General features: G+C 36.7%; 2 protein-coding genes across 11 annotated transcripts in view; one reads left to right on the forward strand and one right to left on the reverse strand.

Annotated features, from left to right (window-relative positions):
* FIRRM (FIGNL1 interacting regulator of recombination and mitosis) overlaps positions 1-23,855 on the forward strand; it is a 73,941-nt gene extending 50,086 nt beyond the window's left edge. Inside the window, exons 19-25 of one of the 2 annotated variants that reach the window (XM_056815508.1) lie at positions 860-955; positions 4,972-5,085; positions 7,656-7,760; positions 10,210-10,290; positions 13,080-13,202; positions 17,237-17,422; positions 18,197-23,855. In XM_056815508.1, coding sequence (XP_056671486.1) covers positions 860-955; positions 4,972-5,085; positions 7,656-7,760; positions 10,210-10,290; positions 13,080-13,202; positions 17,237-17,422 — 705 coding nt within the window. In that variant the 3' untranslated portion in view covers positions 18,197-23,855. Of the gene's footprint in view, positions 1-859; positions 956-4,971; positions 5,086-7,655; positions 7,761-10,209; positions 10,291-13,079; positions 13,203-17,236 lie in introns of both variants that reach the window. The other variant, XM_016429941.2, reaches the window with a different exon arrangement.
* SCYL3 (SCY1 like pseudokinase 3) overlaps positions 10,274-25,083 on the reverse strand; it is a 44,653-nt gene continuing 29,843 nt past the window's right edge. For 4 of the 9 annotated variants that reach the window (XM_007480749.3, XM_007480751.3, XM_007480748.3 and 1 more), the window contains 5 exons: positions 23,713-23,852; positions 22,112-22,299; positions 20,809-20,980; positions 19,031-19,713; positions 17,534-18,210 (listed from right to left, as the gene is read on the reverse strand). In XM_007480749.3, the coding sequence (XP_007480811.2) occupies positions 18,145-18,210; positions 19,031-19,713; positions 20,809-20,980; positions 22,112-22,299; positions 23,713-23,852 (1,249 nt within the window). In that variant the 3' untranslated portion in view covers positions 17,534-18,144. Of the gene's footprint in view, positions 12,498-17,533; positions 18,211-19,030; positions 19,714-20,808; positions 20,981-22,111; positions 22,300-23,712; positions 23,853-25,083 lie in introns of those variants that run through there. The other 5 variants (XR_008916101.1, XR_008916102.1, XR_008916100.1 and 2 more) reach the window with 2 other exon arrangements.

Below are 25,083 nucleotides of genomic sequence, written 5' to 3' on the forward strand. Positions count from 1 at the left end.
GTTATAACATCTATTATCAAAGTATTTTTAGATTTCAGATATTTCACTATTTTCCTTAACGTAGTATTTTTTGGTCCCTACAGATACTTTGCACCAGGGTTCTTAACCTAAGGACTATGAACTTGATTTTTAAAAAAAATTTTGATAACTATATTTCAATATGATTGATTTCCTTATTATAATCCTGTATATTTCATTTTATGCATTTAAATCACTGAGCAGTCCATAGACTTAACAAGACTGCTAAAGGGGATTTAAGACAAAAAGAAAGGCTAAGAATTAATGCTTTATAATGTTGCCTGTATTCTTCATGAGAGAAATAAAATCCCTGTAGAGAGAAAAAGTAGAATTTTAAAAAGAAAAGATATATTGCCAACTGGCAATAAGCAATTGTTTCCTATTAGACTTGAAAGTATTTACTGCACAGTTTTGTCTTCTTTCCTACTATATATGTATTTTTGTTTCTGCAGTTTCTTATAGGAAAAAAGGTAAGCCTTTCTTTTTTTTTTTTTAAACACAAAGCCAACCATGTTAAGAGGTCAGTTTTAATGATATACAATTGAGATGTGATTCTATGATGAGTTGCAGTAGAGAGCTGAACCTAACAGAAAAAAAATGATAACTTTTAATCTGACCTAATTAGAGATTTTTCCACAAAAAATCTTTTAACCCCAAGATAGTATTGCTTTTAAAAGGGAGTTTGACTGTTTTGACTTCTTCCTCTCTTCTTACATTTTAGTATTTTGTGGCTTTTTCCTGGTGAAATCAGATTAAATGTCCAATGAAGTATGAATAATTTTTCTTCTCAGTTAACTAGAAATACCATAATTAATACTGCTGCATTTTGATATTTCCCAAGGTCTCGAGTCAACCTTGTGTTCAGTGGACTCTCAGTCTTTTACTTCCACTTTTGGGATTTTTCATACAAACCATAGAACCTCAGCTGATAAGTCAGGTAAGAAAATTGTTCCTGAACAAATAACCTAGGCTATTTCTAGGGAGTTGTTTTGACTCCTACTAATTTAACAAGGGTTATTTTGAAGGGCATATTTTTTATTTATTTGGTTATATCATAATTGAACTGTGTATAAAATCCATGAAGGTTTTTCCTCAAATTCTATGTTTGCCTTGTTTATTCAGAAACTAATTATCATTTCTCTTTACTTCCCCTTCTGTTTTCTGCAAATATTGTAGCAACTTTGTACATAAAATCAATTTCAACATAATACTGTAAGTGTTCCATCTCCCAAAAGCAGGCCCAAGTAAGCTGTCACATTTTTTTTCCCTACCATCCAGAAGTCAGGGGTTGCAGGTCATTGACCCATAATCTGGGACAACTTCTTTGCTATAGTGTAGGGTAAAATCAAATTAGAACAAGGTGATTTGTTTTCCCTCATTGTTAATAAGATGCGCTAGGGGTAAGATTTAAAGACTTAAATGACCATGTCTTCTGAAGAATCTTTGTAGAGGAGGTTAAATTCTATTCCCTGTGGGGATTTTAAGCCTGGGGAGATTGAGGAGGCATGGATCTTACAGGATCTCTAGGGTGTGATTTGGAAGGTTCAGGAGGGTATTAGAACCAATTGACACACACAGAAGTCAGTTCCACTAGTTCAGGGTCTGGTTTACTACCCCTCAGAGAGTGACCTAAAAAGCTTGCCAGAGTGTAAACTGAAATCTTCCAGATAGATGCTTATCTTTTACTAAATATGTGTGTTTTTTCATTTCAGGTTCAAAGGATTTATAATTTTGTGTTGCATTTTTACTTCTTTTGTGCTTCAAAATATATTACTCCAGTCCCTTATACAACTTCTTTTTTTTTTTTGGTAGAGATTTTTAAACATTAATATATAGGTTTGCTGGTTACATTAAAATTCCCATGTAGCTTACTCCTTCCCCACCCCCGCAACATAGAAAGCATCACCTGACAAAAAATTTTGTATATATGTTGTCTTGAATATTTCTGCTTATTCTTTCTCTGAAGGCAGACATGCAAAAACTATTCTTCAACTATTAATTCTGTAGCTGTATATAATGTTCTCATGCTTTTTTCTGCTTGTGTCTCTTCAGAATTTAATGTAGGACTTTGCAGGTTTTTAAAAAATTAACCTGTTCTTCATTTCATATGGTGCTATTAGTATTCCATCACAATCATCTATTACAAGTTGTCCAGCCATTCCCCAATCCCCTCAATTTCCAGTTCTGTGCTACCACAAAGAGAGCTGCTATAAGTGATTTACAACAACTCTTTTTCTTTTTCCCTGATTACCCTACAGAGCAGATCTAACAGTGGTATTGCTGGGTCTAACGATAAAAGCAATTTTATAACTCTCTGAGCCCAAGTCCAAATTGCTATTCAAAATGGTTGGATCATTTCATGGTCCCACTAACAGTGTCTTAAGGTACCCAATTTTCCACATCCCCTCCAACATTTATCATTTTGCCCTTTTATCATTTTAGCCAGTCTGATTAGGTGTGAGATGTTGTTCATCTTAGAGTTGTTTTGATTTGCATTTCTCTAATCAATAAATATCTAGAGTGTTTTGTTTCAGATAGTTTTATATATCTCACAGTGCTCTTGATCTCCTGTTCATAAATTCTCTCTTATCTGTAAATCTGATAGATAATATATTCTGTGACATGGAAATCACTTTTAAAAGACTGATATATATTAATTTAAGGTCGCCAAGGAATTGAGCTATGTAATTCCTTAATGAAAACTCAAGTCAGCCGTCAACCTTTTATGGAGTTTTAATTACAAACAGGAGGAAGAAAGGAATTAGAGATAGAGAGATAGAGGGAGAGAGAAAGGGGAGAGAAGGGAATAGGGCTTAAATACCCCTTCTGTTTAGGCTGGGCCAAAAGGCCCAAGCCCTTAGATAGCTGGGGCAATGAAAGGAGATCAGTCCCTATTACTCACGTGACCAAAAATGGAGAAACAGTCTCCGGGCCCCCACCTTCAGCTTCCTTCAGCGCAAACTTCTCAGAGCACACCGCAACCACTCCCACAAACTCCTCCACCCCCCGAGTCTTCAGACCCCCCCTATCCTTAAGGAAACCATCCAAGTTCCCTCCCCTCAGTTCTCACATCTACCAATCACCTGTCCATCAATTTCCCTGTGCCAATGGAGGCTCTCGCTTAACCCAGGACCGCCCAGAGGTCTCTGGCTTTGCACATGTCTGTTGAAGGTCATATTTTCAAATAATTAAATCTTTGATCCTTTGCTACAGCCCTTTCTAAATCCTGTTAACCTGAGTAGGGTAGAGATTGGAATAATTAAATTTTGATCTAGGCTGCAGCCCTTCCTCAATCCTGTTAGGACTGAATAGGGTGGAGATTGATTCCAAGTATCTCCATTGTATCAATTCTAAAATCAATCATGACTCAAAGAAATTCCTGTTCTATGCTTAAGCATAGGTCAAAGTCCTTTCCATTGTTCAGCAAAAGGTTTCTGTCCTAAAGTAATCTTAAGAAGGGAGAAGAAACCTCCCATGCCAATGGGGTTCACATTCCAATAGTCAAGACCCACTATCAATAGGAAATTTTTCAAGTATGAAATTTCCCAATGGTGAAATTTCCAACATTTATAAGTCTAAGAAATTTTGAGGTTTACAATTCCCTGTTCTTCTCATTTGCTTATATCTCCTTTTATGTCTAGGTCATGTATCTGTTTTGATCTTATATTCATAAATAGTATAAGATATTGGTCTATACCTAGTTTTTGCCAAACTACTTTGTACTTATCCCAGGAATTTTTGCCAAATAGTGAGTTCTTATTTCAAAAGCTTAGATCTATACTTTTGTCAAATACAAGATCACTATAATCTTTTACAACTCTTTGTTTTATATCTATTTTGTTCCACTGATGTACTTTCCTATTTCTTTGCCAGTATCAGATAGTTTTGATAACTACTGCTTTATAATACAGTTTAAAATATGGTGTTGCTAGACTTCCTTTACTTTTTTATTAATTCTTTTTTGATGTTCTTGACCTTTTGTTTTTCCCATTGAATTCTGTTATTATTTTTTTCTAGCTCAACAAAATATATTTTTTTTATAATTAAATTTGGATGGCATTGAATAAGCAGATCCTTCTACATTTTCTTCTGGGTGTAAAATAGTTTTATGTCATTTGAATTTCCTTTATATTGCAAAATTTGTTGTGATTAGAAGTGTTAATTTATGCCACTATATTTCTTGGCATTTGAATCTTAGGATCTTTTTCCAAAGACGAATATTCTATGGATTCTTTTGATTTGTGTTTTTGGTTTTTTTATTTATGAAATCAGGGAGGTTTTTTTCCCTTCCTGCTTGTACAATGTATTCAAATTTTGCAATTTGTTATCTTCTCCTAAGATATTTGTGATCTTTAAACTATCTCTAGCATTCTGTGTTTGAGAACAATGATATAAAAATGTTCTAGATAAAGTACAGATCATTATACAAACCAGAGGTTTAATTTGCAGCAAACAAAGCTGGTTATAGGAGTGTATAGTTGGTTCTTTTTATGTTGAATATGATGAAAAATAACCCACTATATTTATATAAATATCTTTAAATTTTTATGATTGGGGACATGAGGGATTCTTACTATTTAAAATAATTCAACATGAAATCTGTATTTACTAGAAGTATTTCTGTCACAATGGGATTTTCTCCCCAAGAGGATTTACCTCCTGAATTCATTTAAATACCATATCCCCCTAGTATATTTAATATATTTTATTTATAACAGTTCAGTTATACACATCTTAGAAGCTGTATACAACTGGCATACATGTATTGTTTAAAGCTGCATAATTCTAAAATTTAAATAAGTATTCTTTAACTTTATTTCTGACTTCAAAAAACATGTTTAGAATTTAGATCAATCAATTTAGAATTGATTGTTTTGAAGTATTGGGTAGTGTGATATATATCATTTAAGGTTTTAATATGTAAATATTCTTAGATTTGTTTTTTATTTTAAGGTAATAACTCTGCAGACTTCTCTACTTAAATTGGATCCTCCAGACCATGTTCGTTTGGCAGTTCTCAATTTTGTGTCATCTTTAGGGAAAATTTTTATTCCACAAGCTATTCAGGTAATACTCTATAGCTCTGTTATTTTCTTTGTTCTTAAATTTTAAATTTCATGTCTCTTAAAGGAATGATGCCTATAGAAAAGAGAGGTTTGGGATAGGGTTTGTATTACTAAGATCTTATGGATTTAATGAATATGTTGGAGAAACAAAGTATTTTATTATTAATTTTCATATTTTTTAAATTAACAAGCATTTATTTCTCTTTCTCCCATTCTCTAAAACCTTTGAACAAAAAAGAAAACCAAAACCCTCATTTTATCATCATATTTTATTAAAATTGTATAATGAAGCAAAGTAGATTCCCTCATTGGCCATATCCAGAAATGTATGTCATATTCAAAATTTTGAATCCATCACTTCTTAGAAGAGTTGGGGGAGGGGGGGGTGGCAGCTGGGTATCTCAGCGAATTGAGAGCCAGGGCTAGAGATGGGAGGTCCTGGGTTCAAATGTGACCTCAGACATTTCCCAGCTGTGTGACCCTGGGCAAGTCACTTAACCCCCATTGCCTAGCCCTTACCACTCTTCTGCCTTGGAGCCAATACACAGTACTGATTCTAAGGTGGAAGGTAAGGGTTTAAAAAAAAAAAGAGAGAAGAGGTGGATATCATGCTTCATTTCAGTTTTCTAGATTTGTGGTTTGTTGGTGCTCTGAAGTCTTTCAAAGAAGCAAATATATTTTTAAGAGATGTTAAAATTTAACATTTGCCAAGCCCTATGCTATGTAGAACAAATGCAAAGATAGACTAGATAAATATGCAGGAGAAGCATTTGCATAGATTTGAAAATTTTATTCATCCATGTGAGCTGATGAAAGATGGCCAAATGACATAGTAGAGAGGGCAAAGAGAAGAGCCAGGATGGAACCTGGCAGGCATTATCTGAATGAAGGTCAAGAGGAGCAGTCTGATAGGTAGAAGGAGAACCAAGAGACAGGAGTGTCATGGAAATCCACAGAGAAGGGAATATCAAGGAGAATCAGGTGATTGAGTGTCAGAATCTGAGGAAAATTTTAAAAGGATGAACCTGTTTTTTGGAAGTCCTTAGAGATAAAACTGGGGCAAAGAGTCTGTGTGGGATGCAAACCTTATTCTCACCTTTTCATGATATAATTTCATATTTATTTGACCAGTTAAGATGCTCATCAATCAATAATCAAAAATATATGACTATAATCAAAAATATATGAAAAAATGAATGAAATGAATGAAAAATATATGAATTCCAAAGTTTATAGCTGTAAGGATATTTGACTAAAAAAGTTTTTTGTTTTGCCTTTAATCCAAGTGCTCTAAAGGTTTAAATAAGAGCATGTATGTGTAAAATCTTAAAATTTACTATAAAATGTGAGCTATTCTTTTTTTAAAACCCTTACCTTCCACCTTAGAATCAGTACTGTGTATTGGCTCCAAGGCAGAAGAGTGGTAAAGGCTAGGCAATGGGGGTTAAGTGACTTGCCCAGGGTCACACAGCTGGGAAGTTTCTGAGGTCAAATTTGAACCTAGGACCTCCCATCTCTAGGCCTAGTTCTCAATTCATTGAGCTACCCAGCTGCCCCTGAGTTATTCTTTTTAAAGAAAACAGATTTGAGGTTGAGTCTCTGGGGGCCTATTTTCTAATGTTGTGTAAATGTAAGTGGACCTTAAATTATCATCTAAGGTGGTTGTACTTTATAATTATAATTGAAAAAACACTACTCCCCCCCAAACTACAGATTTTTCCCCAAAAGTTTTTATTTTGCCTAAATTGTTTCTAGTGAATGTAAGAATTTAACCAAGCACAAAATTCATTATGATTCTGGGTTATCAATGTTTATGTTAAAAATTTGGAATACTGAAAAAATTGAATATTAGGACATCTTAAATTTTTTTTTACCAACAAAAGAATTAAGCTTGTAAAGTATAATTAATTACATACTTAAATGGCAGCCTTTTTGGCAATGTGTGGTGTGTCCTCCAGAGATTCATATCACAAGCTTCAATGCCTGGTCATCCTTAACAACTTTTGGCCTTGCAAAGTAAGTTGTGAGTTTGTCACTGGGGGGTCTACCAAAAAGATCTGAGGACTGTCCTTAATTTCTCTAGCTATTATAAGACTACCAATGGTTCACTTACCTTTTCCAAAGATTATCCTTATAACATGGACCAGTAATGGGCAAATAGGTAGCTTAGTGGATAGAGAGCCAAGCTTGGAGATGGGGGGGAGTCCTGGGTTCAAATATGGCCTCAAACACTTATGCATGTGACTATGAGGAAATGACTTAACCCTAGATGCCTAACCCTTATCATTCTTCTACCTTAGAATCTATACTTAGTATCAATTCTAAAACAGAAGATATGGGTTTAAAAAAAAAAGAAAGAAATAACTTGCCCACTCCATCTTTTTCTCATATACGTTTCTTTGATGACATCCTTTACTCTGCTCTTTAATAATCTCTCATTTGAAAATGTTATTGTTTACTCTGGTCTTCCATGTCTTTTGAAAATAAGAGTGATAAAACATAATACATTGTTGAACTTACATTACCTGAAGTCTTTTTTTCTTTTGTGAAACAGTTCTTTTCTCTTTACAGGAAAAAGTTTTACCTAGTTTGCCTTGCATTTTTACCTTGCTGCTAAATGACAAGAGTTGGCTGATAGAACAGCATACCTTAGAGGCATTTACTGAGTTTGCAGAGGTAAATAAAAGACTGATATAATTGATTGATTTTATTAGCAAACCAGTAAATAATTATTATATTGTATGAGAACCTTCTGTCTTCATTAATTACTTGGATTATGTATGAACCATAGCAGTACCAGTTTCTGTTCTGTTCTTTAGTGTATAGTAGAACAAGGTCATTTGTCTCATATAAATATTGTTCCATAGCCACAGATTGTTAGCATTCTTATATATAAATATACTTGGCTACAAAGGCTATCAGAGGTATGAATATGATTAGCCAACAGCAACCTCATCCCTTTAAGTAGGAAAAAAATTTAAAGAGTATGTTCTGATGGGGCAGAACCAAGAGAGCTGAGTAAAGGAAGCATTTTCCCCAAGCTTTTCCTGTGTTCCCCTCTAAATTACTTTTAAAAGCATGTCAAATTAACTCTAAGTAGTACAATGAACAAAAAGTGAAAGCGGGCCATTTTCCCACAACCAGAACAATTTAGAAGAGTAAGAGAGGTCTGCAGAACTGCGTGGAAGGCAGGCTAGGAGTATAATGTAGTGGAAGCAACACCATCAGTGGGCCTTGGAGGTAGCAGCAGTAATGGAGGAATGCTCAGAGATGGTAAAGGCATTGAACTCCTTACAGAAAGAGATTACAAGGAATTCCTGTGCTAGCACCAGGCCTCATTTGGCACTCCATTGACCATTATCCAGTTCTTGATTACAAATACAGGGCTGGCTTCTTGTCCAGCTCAAAAAAAAAAAAGTTAATGTTGTGAGGGAATAGGGACTCTATCTGGGTAAGGGCCAGAACCAAAACCAGGGGAGTAGTGACCATAACTCTCCTTGAATCATACTGACCAAAAAAGCACCAAAAGTTTACAGGCCCCCAGAACTAGCTCTGAAAACAGTAGGAAAAGAAATGATAGTGCAAGAAAATTATGAAAGAATTAATAGCTTGGTAAAGGAGGCACAAAGTGAAGAAAATAACTTCTTAAAAAAAAAACAGAATTGAAAATAATTCCTTAAAAATTAAGGCTTGGCAAATGGAAGCTAATGACTTCATGAGACATTAAGGAGCAATAAAACAAAGTCAAAAGTATGGGGAGAGGGAATAGAATAAAAAAATCCTATTGGAAAAATAACTGACCTGGAAAATAGTTTGAGAAAGGGTAATTTAAGAATTTTGGAACTTCCTGAAAGCCACAATTAAAAAAATAAATGAATAAGAGTCTAGACATCGTATTTGAAGAAATCAGAAAGGAAACCTGCCTAGAAATCTTAGAAGCAGAGGAACAAATAGAGATTTAAAGAATTAACTGATCCCCTCTTGAAAGAGATCCCTAAATGAAAATTCCCAGGAATCCTACTATATCCAAATTCCAGAGTTCCAAGGTTAAGGAGAAAACACTGAAAGCCAAAAAAAAAATCAAATACCATAAAGCCACAGTCAGAATAACACAAGATTTAGCAGCCACCACAATAAAGGAACTGAGCACTTAGAATATGATATTCTGAAAGCATAGAAACTAGGTTACAAACAAGAATAGCATCAACCTAACAAAACTAAGTATAATTCTATAGGGGGAAAACATGGAGATTTCCTGAAATAGAACACTTCCAAGCATTCCTGATGAAAGGAGCTAAATAGAAAATTTGACATTCAAGACTTAAGAAAAACATAAAAAGGTACACTAGTGAGAAAATATAAAAAACTTATTGAGGTTAAATTGTTTATTTTCTCAAGTGAAAAGATGATACTGGTAATCCCTAAGAACTAGTTCATCATTAGGCATGCAGGAGTCTACTTATATGGCATGAGTGTGAGTCTATTATGTTGAGATAATTTCAAATGAAAAATGGAGGGTGAGAAAGAGGGGATATACTAGGGAAAGGGGAGGAAGAATGTGGAAATTTATTTTATATAAAAGAGGCACATGAAGATTTTACAGTGGAGGGGAAAATGGAAGAGAGTGGACAATGTTTGAACCTCACTTTAATCTCGATTGGTTCAGAGATAAGAGAGAGAGAGAGTGTGTGTGTGTGTGGGGGGGGGTGTTTGTGTGTACATACTAGAAATGCTAGCTGTAACAGTAAGACAAGAAAAAGAAAAAGAAAAAGGAATAAGATTAGACCATGGAAACAAAACTTATCACAAATCAAAGGGTTTGCTTAGCATCTTGAATCCTGATAGTATTAATTATCCTGTTTGTCAGTCTACTTATTTCGTTTCTAGCCCTTCCTAAAAAACTGACCTCTGTAACATTACTTCCTTGATGTGCTTTTATTTCTCCAGTGAATGCTGTTAGGCCAACCTTCCTGTATGTCAAGGTCATACAACTAGTCTATCTACATCAGGGGCAAGACTTGAGCCCTGGTTTTCCTGAATCTGAAGCTAATAGCCCTTTAACAGATTATGTCTTGCAATATAATGAAAAAGAACAGTACTAACAACTTGTTTAAAATGTCAACAGGGGACAAACCATGAAGATATTGTTCCACAGTGCCTTAATTCTGAAGAGACAAAGAACAAAGTTATATGCTTTCTAGAAAAGGTATTTTATTTATAAAGAGCCAAAATAAAGCCTATTTTATGTTCACTTTTATATAACCTTTCTGTGAAATACTATAAATGTAATAGCTTGAATGTCCCCTTTTAGTTAAATTTTTTTTGTGTAATGAATGCCTACTTACATTATTTGTATTCTATTTTGCAGGACAACATTAAAAAAAACACTCATTATTTTTCTTTGAAATCCCCAAATATTATTAGACTCCTCTTTGTTCCATTTTCTTAGAATCAGAGGAATTACACTTTTTCTGGAAAACAATCCATAGTCTCCTCCAGGGTCATTTGTTCCTTCTTTCAACAAGACAGCAGCTGATTGGATGTTGGGGCTGAATGATAGGGAAGAGAGAAGGATGCCCCAAAGGTTACAAAATGGGGTGCCTAGTCAGAAGGGCTTCAGTTCTCTGCCAATCAGATGGCTCATCCCTATGTATACAGCCCTAATCTCTTTCCTCCATGCTTACACTTCCATTTGCCTATTAGAACACTCCATCTATATTTCTTTAAATATTTCAAATGGCTTGCTTACTTGCTAAAAGGTAACTTCCTCTACATTTCCCTCTTCATAACCAACCAAAACAAAAACACCTTCCATCTTAGAATCAATATTAAGTATTGGTTCCAAGGTAGAAGGATAAGGGCTAGGAACTTGGTACTTCCATATCTAGACCTGGCTTTCAATCCACTGAGCTACCCACCTGCCTCCATATCCCTTTTTGTTGAGAGTATCATCATCTTCTCTTTACCCCAGTTTATAGTCATAATTTCATGTCATGATTGATGACTCTTCTCTCCCTCACTCCCTTATCCAGTCAGCTGCCAGGCATGGTCAGTTCTGCTTCCACAGTGTCTCTTGTGCCTTTCTACTTCCTTCCACTTTCATAGCCACTCCCTTGGGTCAGGAGCGTACTGCCTCCTGCTGGTCCTATTGGAGTAGCTTTCTGTGCAGTTTCTCCTCCCCGAATTTTTCCTCCTTCTGATTAGTCTCCATTTAGTTTTCAATATAGTCTTCCTAAGGCAGTGGTCAGATGAGGAAAGTCCAGTGTCTCTGGCTGGCTCCCCAGCCCACCATTCTCAGCTCTTTCACCCTCACCTTCATACACTTCTCATTTGAGACGGTGCGTCTAGGCACTGGTGAAGGCCGTCCTCTTTTGTTCTCAGCTCACGTCAAACTCAGTGAAATACCGTTTCCTCAGTGAGGCTTTCCTTGACCTCTGCCATGTTCTTCTCAGCCAATTGTTAATCTTCTTTCCCTTTTACAGTCAGATTCCCTTGTAATAATGTTTTTATGTAGAGGGTTTTTTCCTCCTTAGGAAGCCATAAGCCCCTTAAAGTCACAGATGCTTTCATCCATGTCTGTATACTCTAGACCTAGCACGGTTTCTTGTCCATAGTAGACACTTGGTAAATTATTCGTTGAGTTTAAATTCTTATAAAAATTGAGGTTACCAATTAGATTTTGAAGCTGAGTGCCATGAAAGAATGGGTTTCATGTCATTTGTGCTTGGGTTGTCCTGAAAACTTACTCTTAAAAAAACTCTTAAAACTCTTAAAACAAGTTGTGTGGTACTAGAATGTATCTAAGCATTAAAAACAAGTAGGTATGAGAAGATAATCCTTTGTACTTGTGTCCTAAAAGTGACTTAGGCCTAGTTCTTTTCTTTTGAAAAGGCTGTACTCTATAAAATGCATTAATCTATATAGTTTCTTAATTCAGTTTTAGAATAAATTATTGAAAATCACTTGGTCAGGATTTCTAGAATATCAGATGTTCTCATTTCTCTTGGTAAGCTGTTAACATACATGATACACCCTCTGTCTCTTCTGTATTCTTGGTCCAACTATGCCTAGTAATGCTAATTTATCCCATCCTTATACATTTTTACAAATCTTAATTCAGTCCACGCTTTCATCTTCCTGATACTATTTTTACCATCTACCACTTTTCCTCTTATCTATAGTTCCCCTATGTGTGCCACTTCTTTTGTATATAATGTTTTAATTGCAGCTCATCAGCAACCTCTCATTCTTCTTAGATGCCTCCTTTTTTTCTTCCTCTTCAGCATTATTTATAGTTTTCAAATTTTCATTTTTGAGAACTTCACATCTCTCTTGATCTGTTTTCCCCTTTTGGTGTCTTCATCCATGAGATCATCCTTTTAATTCTTCCGAACTTGGAGACATCTGTTTTTTCTAAAATTTAAGGAATGTTAAATCTGTGTTAGGAAGGACCTCAAAGTCATCTAATCTTATCCATTTAATAAGATATCAGTCTAATCTGCCACTCTAACAAATGATCATCTAACCATTGCTTAAAAATTTTAAGTAATGAGAAATTTGACTACCTTCTGAGGCAGACCATTCCATTTCTACAGTCCTTAACATTTAGAGTTTTTCATCTGATTGAGTCAGAATGTTTCCCTGCACCACTGACTGTTCAGCCATTAGGGATGGAGCAAGACATGTTTGAGTATTCTTTCACATGACAACCCTCCCTTCTACCTTAACATCAGAACAACAAAGTTGGAAGGGACTTTGGGTCACAGCAAGTCTAACCTCTTTTTCCTCCAACTTGACTCACCCAAACCGACAGGATGATACCGAGTGCTTGTAACACAGTGCTCTCAGCACCTGTGATAACATATCTTCTTGCCTTCTTTGTCATTTCGTTGGGCATCATTAAAAGTAAACATATGAATGTCTATTAAAACCTTGAGTGACTCCAAATAACAGGGTGTACATGCTTATGCTGGGTTTTTATGGTCTTTCTCACAGACTAGATTGGTAGATGAAACAGCATGTGCTAGAGTGGCCCGGGCCAAGTTTGAAAAGGGGATCTTAAATGGACACTTTGTTAAAGCAAAGGTTGAAAGAGAAAGCTATTGGTCAACTTTACAGGTACGTGCCTTTTCATTGTCAGAGAATTTAAAAATTACAAAGGGGCATGAAGTACTATTAATGGTGTTAAACAATAAAAAATATCAGATAGGTACTTTCACAAGCCACAGAACTTTTTTTAAAGTGTGGCTCTCACTACTTTTTTTCACACTAGAGCCTTTTTGTATAGCTCAGAGGCAAAGTAAACCTTCGTAAGCATGAATTAGCAACAGTTTAGGCTATGATTTTCTTTAAAAATGAGTTGTAATATTGGAACTTTTTGTCATAATTCCTATCAAGCACTAAAAAGTTGGATCATTGTACTTCATATCTACATACATTTTTATCTCTAGTGATAGATACAGAACATGAAATTTTCTCACAAACTCACTTTAGCAAAAAATTTCTTTTGCATATTGACCTCATTTATTTTAAAATTTAGCACATTAGTCTACCATCATTCTAATTAAAATTTTGTACAATGCTTTGGAAAAATGTGTCTTTTATAGAAAAAATTATTTTAGGGGGTTTCAAGTATGTCATTTTACATATTGTTGCTGCTTATACATATGCTTAGTATAAAAGGGGGAATCAACATAAAATTTTTTGGACTCCCTTTGTAACCAGTTTTTTCATTTATGGGGTATTTATGGTACCTTGTTATAAAATTGGGTTAAATATTTGGACATGGGCTATATAGGTAGGTCAGTATGTAGGTCATTTACATTTCTAGTATATTTGTGCCATCTGTTAGTTTTCACATTCCTTTCCCAAACTTTTATTTTAACTTAAAAAAATATATGTATATTTATGGTATAAAAAGCTAAAATGTTGACATTATACAATACTAAACATATATTTTATGCAATTCTGAGTTTCTAAACTTTTCCTGTTATGTGCTGGCCTGTGTACATTGTCTATGACTTCAGCAGAACTTCTCTAAAATTCTCATTTCTTATGCCAACTTATGATATGTTGAAGCCACAATGGCTAAAGTTGTGATGTGAAAGAAATATTTGTATATTACTTTTTCACTCTCAGCTTTTATGAATTTAATTATACATATAATTAATAAAATTTTATGAATTTAATGACAGCTTTTGGGAATTAAATTTTAATGCTCTTTTAAAAATCAAGGTCATTGAGGCCAAATCTGGTTAGTAAGGCTGTTAAAAATAAGATCATCCCATTGGTTGTGCTCCTTTTGGTTAAAAGTTATGAGCCATGACAATGAGATTGATTTTCTCTTGACACAAATTCCTAATACATTATCAAAAATTATTGTGTACAATAGTATTGAATAAATAAATGTATAACTACTCCCAGGGCAACACCCTTCCCTCCTTACCCCCTTTCTTTCTCCTTTTTTCCTTCCTCAACCTTCCTCCAGGTCACCAACCCCTTTCTGAGTGGGTTCACTATATAAATACTAAATTAGCTGGGACACCCTATCAGTTTAGTCCACCGTGGCTCCTAACTTCCCAGTTCAGAGCCCCTCCTGGGAGTAGTGACACAGGCATGTCGCTACCAGCACAAGGTGGCAGAAGGACCTCACCTATCAGCTGTCCGTTTGTTTAGAGATGTTGGCAGCTATTTAGGTGTCTTTGTACCATCTTCCCTTCTGTTTTAATATCTTTATGATTTATTTGCTATTTGCTTATGTTCTTAGTTGGCTTCTTTTGGGGATCTTTGGGGGTTTGCCGGTTTTCCATGACTCACTTTCTGACTCTCCTTCCATTTTTGAGGAATTCATTTTTTATCAAAATCCATCTCTGTCTTCCTCTGGGAGGATAAGACTGGCCCTAGAGGGGAGCCAGTCCCTTTTCCTTCAGACCTGGTACAGCTTCACACTCACATTGGCATCCTGACCCAATTAACTGGTAATCTGAACAGTCCTGCCCTCTGTAAAGATTAAAATTAATATACAATAACTAAATATTACATTTTGTAAAGTTTTATAATAACTAAAGCAAAAGAACTGTCTGAATTCAGCCCGGTCATGGGTCAAAGAGGGCTGGAGACTGGGCTGAATCAGGAGCAGGCGGAGCACAGTGGCCTCAATGGCGGGCGGGCAAGAGTGCAGGCTTGAAAAAATATATCTATTCCTAAAAATATTTGAGAGTTCAATCCCTTTGTGGTTGCCAATTGTAAAGATTAAAATTAATAATTTGATACTCCAAGTATTATTTTAATACTATTTATTAAAAACTAACTTGGAGCAAAAAGGGAAAATTAAATGCCAGAGCAAAGGTCAGCCACACCTAGCTCCATGCTCCTACTGCCAGCCAGCCTCAGGGACTGGTCTCCCAAAGGATCAGAGGGGGAAGTGTATTGATTTAAAATTGAACCCTAGAGACTACATTTCCTACAATCCCCCTTTTCCTTTTTCCTGTCGTGCATCATGGGTTAATTTTGTATTGAGTTTTGGTTTTGAACAGGTTTTCTCTCTCCCAGAGGCTGACTGGCAGTAGTAACATGGAGTTAGATGTGGCTGAGCTTTGTGCTGGCATTTAATTTTCCCTTTTTGCTCTAAGTCGATTTTTAATAGTATTACAATAATACTTGGAGGTTCAAATTGTTAATTTTAATCTTTATACCTCCCCTATTTCCCCTTCTAAACAATCCCCCCAAAAGGTGATATTCACTTGTAGGTCAAACTTTGTCTCTCACAGATCTTGCACATTAGAAATTTGGCTCCTAAGAGTTAGTGATTTGTGAGAAAAAAGGTATGCTTTGTTACAAAAAAACCTTTAATGTCTAATATTGAAACTGAGTTCTCTTACGTCCAAGAGAAATTAAATTAAAGAGAAAGAAATGACTTTTAAAAAAAACAAAACTTTGCTTCAATCTGTGCTCCTTGGTACACTTTGTATATGGTTAGCCACGTGACCAGGTCTTCCTCTGGCAAAAAACAGCTAAAAATATTGAATTATCTGCCATAACTCATCTCATTTGGCTTAAATAAGAGGTCGATTTAGTTTCTTCACAACAGGGAACAAAGGAAAGCAATAAGGATGACTGCTCTGAACATTGTTGATCTGTACATTATAAAGCTAACACAGCTAGATAAATCATTTGTAAAAGCACTGAAAAGAGTTTGGCTCATCACTCTAACTTGGTAGCTACTATATGGTGATATTCCAGAGTAAGGTGAACAATTATTTAAGTACTCTGTTTTTAGAAATCAAACTTGAACACAAAGAAGCTAGGAGAATTTCATATGGTGAAATAATTTCAAAATCCTATTTAGTAGGGACAGCTGGGGGCTTCAGTGGACTGAGAACCATGCCTAAAGATAGGAGGTCCTGGGTTGAAATTTGACCTCGGAAATTTCCTACCTGTGTGACCCTCATCAAGTCACTTAGTCCTCTTTATCTAGCCCTTGGCATTCCTTGGCCTTGAAACCAATATATGATATTGATTCTAAGATGGAAGGTAAGGATTTTTAAAAAATACTTAGGGTATTTAAAAAATGACTCATGAATTGTGGGTAAATAATCATACTTCTTAGATACTTAAGTGGATATCTTCCAAGTTGGTGTTCCTTCTGATGCTGTATTTAAATGGCAGGTATTTTAAGTCTTCTGTAACCTAAGGGCTCCTTTACTCCCCCTTCCCACACTCCAGCAATCCTGGTCTGCTTGGTCCTCCAGCACTCTGGCCCTGGAGCCCTCTACTATATAGAGCTTGCATGCTCTTTCCATCATTAAATGTAAAGTCCCTGAAGGCAGGAACATGATTTTCTTATTTATGGCTTGAAAGAATTGAATCATTGGTTGAAATTGGAATGACATTTTTGTTGTAATGGTAAAAGCATTTAGGATAGGGAATTCCCTTCACTTAGATAGGCCAGCACCTTCTCTGCAACTTAGCTGCCCTGGGTCACTTAGCAGTATTTGACAGTGGTAAGACTTGAATCCAGGTCTTCCTGGCTCCAAGGAAGTTCTCTCTTTTCTGTACCCTTAATAAATAGGCTTTGACTTTTACTATAATAAAGTTGCATTCTAAAACAAATAGAAGGAGTAGGTATGATATATTATTCCTCACATTCACAGCCTTGTGCCAAGCGAATACGGCAGGAGTTTCCCCTGGAGGAAGAGTACAGATCAACATTGCAAACAGCAGACGGGGCCTTAGAAGCAATCCAGTTATTGCTACAAAGATCTCCTGCGCCTGGTTGGCTAACAGTGAAACTAGAGGAACTACAAACAAAGATCGATATATTAAAAAGTTGTGTATAGGTAGGACTTTACCATTATTAAGATCATGGAAAATTAGTGTTATGTCTTCATTCTATTTTTTTATTGAAATGTGGATATAATTATTTATGTTTTATAACAAGCAGTTGAGAATAGATTTGAAAATAATTTTTATTGGACATGTTTAAAGAATAGAATTGATGTTCTCATTAAGAACTTTGGTGTCTTTTAGAACAGTTCACAAAGGGGCCAAGTTCACATGGGACCTCATCATACAGCTGTACATATAAATAAATAAATACGTTGCCCAATCATCTGAAATATCCCATTCAAGCCCTCACTGAACCATTACCAGTGGGACTTATTCTTCTGGCTATAGGGGGGGAAATGGCACAAAATTAAGTTAGAAACTAAAATTTTTGTATTTATTATCTTCAGATTGCTAAAATTGTCCTGGAAAAATAAAAAATACAACCTTTACTTTCCACAGCACTTGTTCTTCATGGAATCTGGCCTCACATACAAATAGCTCCTTTCTTCTAGAATCCAGTGGTGTGAACTTTATTTCCACCTATGGCTTTTAGCATAGGTCTCAGTTACTCACAGCAATTGGCACAAACTGGAAGAAAAAAAAAGCTTCCTGGTACAGGAAAAATAGGCTCTGTTGGGGTCATCATGACCTCTCTGCTAGGTGCCTGCTGTTGAGGTAATAATTTGTAAAACCAATATAGAAAATATTTCTGGGGTGTGCATCATGCTAGTTGTCACCAGCTACTATCATCTTCTTCCCAATTTAATTCTTCTTCTTCTCCCCAGCCCTCAGCTTCTCCCTGCAATGAGAATACATGAAAAAACATACTTTAAGAAGTGAATGGGTCACACTTTACTTTTATATTTTGGAGTATAATTTGATATTCTGTAAAGCCAGATAACCTTTAACAACTACGATCAGGACTCTGAACTCTGTGTCTTTCCAAGGTTCAAATCACTAAAAACTTGAAACAATAACAAGGTATGTAAGCTTTTATTTTTAGAGACTGATTTTATTTTCTCTGCAACTTAACTCAAGCACATCACCAAAGTTGTTCTAAACTCACTGATGACAAAACCATATCTATTTCATTATTTAGTCCTCTCTTTGCCTAGAATGAATCAATAAAGCAAGCCCATTTTGTTCTCATTTGCCAGCTGATCTGCTAAAAAGTTAACTATCATTCAATGAGTGTCTTTTCATGCAAATACTTATGGATCCCAAAGAAAGTTTGGCTTGAGCTGCTTTGTACATGATGAATGATGAATTGTTCTTACAAACCCTATTAAAATAATGGAATTTACTATGTCAGGATGTGTTTAAAAATTATCACACTATGGTGACGGGATTATAACATGTTGATAACCCCTTCCATATTTTAAGGTCTCCATCTTCCTTCTCTCACTCCTAAGTTCAATTTGTTTTCTCCATTTTTCCAAAAGCAAATTTCTACCCACTTAGCTCAAAGCAGTGTTGATAACAAAGTTGGTTTAAATCCATGTAAAAAATTTTGGTGTGAGAATCCTGGATCAGTAAAAATAATTACAACTTGTTTTACTAAAATGAGGGGTGTATTTCTCTCAAGCACCCCATGTAATTTAAGAATAAATTATCCTTACCTCTGTAGCTTCAGTTGCAGCAAATTTTGATGAAAATTGCAAAGTAGTCGAGGCATCTTCTTTGGAGACCACCCTTTCTGTCCTCAATTCAGGGAGGATCAGGAAAGCTTCTGAAGGTTTAATTTCTGGGATCATATCAGCAAACCAGTCCAACTCTGGATCTTGTATTGGTTTTCTTTTCACCTGAATAGTATATTCTTCTCCTAAACCAAATTCAGATGGAGCTTTAGGAGGCCTCTCTTGTGGCAATTTTATTTGCTTTAAATCCTCCAAGCTTTCTGGAAGGTCAGCCTTTTGGGATGGATTCACTTTTAGAGGCTTGGTCTCCTTTTTGGCTAGAGGAAGGACAACAGAATCTTGCTTCTGCTCTCTTGTATTATTGGGCCTAGCTGGACTGGGGTCATTCCCTGTAGATGTGTTAGTATCAGTAGGCTCAAAACCATCCCAGGTCTCCTCCAGAGTCAAGTTAGTGAACTGAGGCCTAGGAGTATCGCACGATTCTACAGGCCATATCTGTATGTCCACCATCTGGTTCTCAGAGGGCTCCTCAGGCTCACTCCAATCTGGCCATTCCTCTCCTGATTTTTTAGAATTTGAGGGAAAGTTTGTACCACCTCCTAAAGCACTTCTCATTGGTGGGACTCCATTCACAGAGAGCTGAACAGGCTGAGGAGCCTCCTCACCTGTGGGAGAAAGAAAACATATAAATAACCCAGGTATTGGCTCGTATGAGATTGTGGCAAGGGTTTCTTTACGAATCTCAAGGAACAGAAATCTAAGAGTAGCTGATAGTTGATGCTGTTTTGGCAGAAATTAAATCCTAGGTCTTTAAATGTTCAATCTTTATATGTGTCTTCCATATCTAAATTTTCAATTAAAAATGAGTAGCACCTCAGAAGAAGTGCAGAGCCCTTAAATTAGAAAACCTTTACACTTCATAGTATTGCTCTTAACAATTATAAACCCCAAAATTTAGAACTACAGTCAGACCTCTAAAAGCAATTCAGTCACCTAAAGAACTACATGCTTCTTTGCTCCTTAAGTAAGGAAGCAGTACTAACAAATGGTAGCTTGTAAGATTTACATACTTCTTTCTGTTCATTCCCACGATCTCTGCCCAGTCTAATGAAATAACAGTCATTACCACAGGTGGTATCACTTCCTTGTTAAAGATGAGGGCACCTGAAAGCAAGTAAGTAGCCTGGCCCTGAGGTCCACCCCTTCCCATCTCCCAATTTTCACCCCTAGACACTGGTGTATTTTCCCCTGTGTAGGAAGTGGCAGCTCAAGTGCACAATGGTAGACAGGGCTCTGATACCTATTGGTGAATTACCACAAAAGCATCTCTCATCGTCCCACAGTCTATCTGCATTTTAGAGCAGAAGACAAGGGTTGTCCTTTAAAGTTTTAGGTTTTCACTTGGGCCATATTCAGCTGACACCAAGGAGATGAAATGGGTCTAAAGAAGCTTCTCCACCTTGTTGACAGAAGTCAAGAACATTGAGCACAAGAAGACTAGGACCTTTAAAAAAAAAATCTTTACCTTCTTTCTTAGAATGGATACTAAGTATCCATTCCAAGGCAGAAGAGAACGGCAAGGGCTAGACAAGGGGGTTTACATGACTTGCCCAGAATCACACAACTATAAAGTGTCTGAAACCCGATTTGGACCCAGAACTTCCCATCTCCAGGCGGCTCTCTATTCACTGAGCAACCCAGCTGCCCCCAAACTAAGACCTTTGAAAGATTCCACTCCACATCATCTTTCACTTATTTACCTTCTAGAGAAAGATCAGCTATTTTTGTGAAACTTGGTGCTGTGCGTTTGAATATCTTGGTTCTTTCTCCTCCAACGACCACCTCTGGTCCAAGTAGGGACACCAGCACAGCCAGGCTGTGAAGGGTTATGGCTACAATGGAATCATTGGTATCACGCAGGCCCAACAAAACCTAGGGCAGAATCCAAAGGTCAATGTACACATGCACAGAAAGGGATTGTAATGGTTCTCTTCTCATTTCTCCTTTAAACTCTCATCTCCATCTACCAGATTTTTGGTCCTTGTATTCCACTGTTACCTGCCCATCTGAAGACCTCTTCACAGAATCACAGAATTGGAAAAGGCCTTAGCAGCTATCTACTTCTATCTACCAACTTTCCCCTAAAATCCAACAGAGACAAAACCCATGACTTCCCAAGGCAGCTCTGCTTATAATATTATTAAATCTGTCCTAATTTAAAGCCTAAATCTGGCCTCTGAAATTCTCATTTATTGCTAAGTTCTGCCTGCCCACTGAAGCCATCTAGTAGCACTCTCTTAACCCTGAAATCTTTTTTCTGGGGTGAACTCCAGTTTCTTGAACCAATCTTCATTCAAGTTATAACTAACCTACTGCTTCAGCCTCTTCTAGATCCTCTCCAATTCATCAGTATTCTTCCTAAGATGTAGATGTGTACTCAGAATAAAACACAGTACTTCTTGAAAGAAACGGAAAAAACTAGAATAGAAAGACTATTTTCTCTTTATTCCAGGAAGCTATCTCTAAATATTATATCCCAATTGTCATTAGCTTTTTGGCTGATGTATGTATATCAAACTAAATTTCTAGTTTACTAAAACTCCCCTTTTCTTTATCAATATTCATGATTGCACCATCAGGATTTTTTTTTCCATTTCTGATAGCTTTCTCTTCTTCAGTCTTTTTTCCCTTTTAGAGTCTTGGTTTACAACTATTCATTTACCTCACCCAATAATGTTATAAAACATTACTATTGGGCATCTTAATAATCCATTTTTATGAAATGTTTTATAAACAAAATTTATTCTAAAGAATAAATCACCCCCATGAAAAACTGGTTTTTCCTGTGTAGATAAAAATTCAGAGTTGCTGATTTTAAAATTCATAAAGTTTAGATAGTACAGATTCAATTTAGACTTTTTTTGTCCCTTGCATTCCATTGTTTCCAGTCCCACCCACTTTTAGCTAAGGACACAAAGTTGTATTTATTTAACTTTTAATTCAAACAGTAATACCCTGCATTTGTTGATTTCCCACTACTGCTAGTCCTGATTGCATTCTGACCTGTGGCAAGATGACTTTTTTTAGCTGCTCCTGAGTGAAGTATTTTGCATAGGCATCTATGTGAGACAGAAGCACCATCCGGACATGTTCTTCATGAACTTCAAACAGCTTCAAAAGCACAGGGATCACTCGGGCTTGAAACAGAGCTGGTGAAAGCAAACAACCTGTCCGTTTCTCTCCCTGCTTATCTAGTTTAAGAAATGGTGAATGGTACAAATAGGAAAATATTTCATTTTAATAAAAAGTAGCCTTTGAGCTTGGTATAACTACACAAATAAATTACAAAGGACAGTCCAAATTCTTTTCTGAGATAATCTTGCTTTTTCTGTAATACACATGACAGTGGGTTCTGTTGGACTAGAAGGCTCTTTCCCCATTACAGGTTTCTCCTCCCTATCTATTAAGGCTGGCCTGGCCATGCTCTTTCCATCTATGAAATAAATGTGTTACTGCTCAGCAGCTCTGCCCCTGTTTCTCCTAACTCTACCTAGAGCAGAAGGATAGTTTTGAGGGTAAAACAAATCAAGGTATTTATTCTAAGGTCTCCTTCTTGAGGAGAAAGAGCAGCATTCTATTCCTTCGTCAGAGACATAAGGATAACAGAGGATGACATCAAAAGATTGTTTCTTGGAAGGGAAGTTAGAGAAGTAGCGAGTGCTCAGGAAGGAAGGGTCCCTGTACTGCTAGTAGGGGAAGAAGGAGCAACTTTCACTAGCCAAGACAGATGTAATCTGTGATCCATACCTCAAAGCTCTGGACTTTCATAAACCAGGTTCAAACTTTGGAAACTGCCTCCCCAAAGCATAGCTCTTTAAATTGTTTTGCCTCTACTTAGCCTCCCCATGGAATCTCAGACTATATATAGATCATATTTTGATTGTCACAGAAGGCCTCAGAAGGAAAAGCTCGCAATAATAATGAGTATTTTTCATGAGTATTCTCCTCTTTCCTACCTTTCCAATATTGTTTTATTCTCTGATGAAGATGTGGAATGGCCTTTGTCCTCAGCAAAGCCAATCAATTCTTTCACCCTCTTGTGGGTAATTCTAACAAATATCCAATCATCTTAGAACAATACCAGAAAAGCAGTTATTGGCTCCAAAATGGACATGTACTATTAGGGTCTATCTTTACCAGACTGCTTCAAAAATGAGAATGGTCTTAGCCTTTATTGTTAAAATATCCTGATACTATATTAAATCAACTCTAAAATGTTACTGATTTTTGAAATATCTACTGTTTTTCAGACCACAATGTCTTGGTCTCATGATCCTGGGAAGTATCTTAAACAAGTTGGAAAATCATGATAATTGTCCCAGTTCTATTACTGATGAAGAGTTATTGTCACCTCCATATTCCTTAGTTTTCGCTGCCAAAATGTGAGAATAGTGCATCAGTACTGGCTATAAATAGTTCATGTAAAATGAAATTTGGTATAGGGCAATATACCTTATAAAGTGTAATCTAAGCTCCATAGGTGAGCAATAAAATTCCAGATGAATATTTGTAAAATAGATGTTGTGTCATGTGCAAAAATCTATATAGACACTGGCTGATAATAATTCAAATTTATAGCTATCAAAAACGCTTAAAATATTCACCTTTCTTTGGACCAAGCAAGTGAGGAAGAAAACTTTTGACAGCTACTGGTTCTGCAAACACCAGTTGGTTAAGCAGTAGAGGGACCAATCTTGAAGCTATCAGTTCCTGTGACAAGCCGCTGACTCTATCAAGCAGAAATCTATAGACCAAAAATAGAAACTTGAGAAAGGGTTGGTGACATTTGATCTACTCATTTTTAACCTTAAAATTTTCCTTATTCTGACGCTATCTGTGAAACTTAGCTGTGGAAGAGCAACAATTTGTTCTGCTAGGACCTTATATTTAAAAAATTCATGTTTCCTAGAGGCAAAGCACAAGATTAGCATTTATGAACACTGAAAAGTCCAGAAATGAAACAGGAAAAATAACTGCTATCTTTCCTTCTGAACTGGTTAATTGCTTTCTAGTCTAAAAAACAAAACAAAAAAAAAGATACTTCTTCAAATCTGAATAGATGAGGACATAACTTTTTTAAGAAGCCCAATGTGAAAAATGAGTAAAATTAAAGTAGTGGCTCATGGTATAACAGATAACCCATGTCCTAGAACCGTGATGATGAATCTATGGTACAAGTGCCAAAAATGGCATGCAGAGCCCTCTCTGTGGGCATGCAGGCCATCTCCCAGTGGAGCTGTTCCTTTCTCCACTGGGTCTCCCCAACCCTTTGCACTTACTCTCTTCCCCTAAGCAGAGCCCTCAAGGCCACTCCTTTCCCTTTCTCCCTCTTTTGTCTGGCCCAGAGCTCCTGTGACTCTCCTCCTCTCCTCCCTTCAGGAGAGGAAGCTGAGATTGAGGGGGAAGACTAGTGCCCAGGCCTTTGATGAAAAGCAGGCTGAGCCCCCACCACAGGCCGTGTGCAGCTAACCTGGGTGGTAGGAAGGAAGGAAATAGCAGTAGAGACTTGGTCCAAACAACCCATTCCCATCTAACTTCCAGCCTGGAGCTCCTCCTTTGCTTTCAAGATCCGAATCTTCCTGGGAAGAGCCTCTCTGAGTCCCGGGGAGGGCCCACCTGTTATACCAAGACTCCCCCACCTCCACCAGTGTTACAGAGTACACATGTGCTGGCTCACTGAAGGGAAGTAAACTCCAAGACGGGGGAGGAGGGGGGGAAGGGGGGAGCACAAGTCCCCCTGGCAATGCCACCCTCACCTGGAAGACTTCAGGTCAGACAAACTGCAAGCCAGGCCACAATCACTGGTAAAGCAATTCTTGTAAGCCTTGACTTGACCTGAACCCAGATCAGGATTAACTGCCCCAAAGGACAATTTTGTTGGAGGTGGGAGGGAAACTTGTATTATTCTAGAACTCTATTTAAGCTGCCTCTCCTCCCCCAAATAGAATGATGGCAGGACTTGCTGGCCCAAGAAT

Source organism: Monodelphis domestica, chromosome 2, assembly GCF_027887165.1.
Source record: "Monodelphis domestica isolate mMonDom1 chromosome 2, mMonDom1.pri, whole genome shotgun sequence".
NCBI lineage: Eukaryota > Metazoa > Chordata > Mammalia > Didelphimorphia > Didelphidae > Monodelphis > Monodelphis domestica.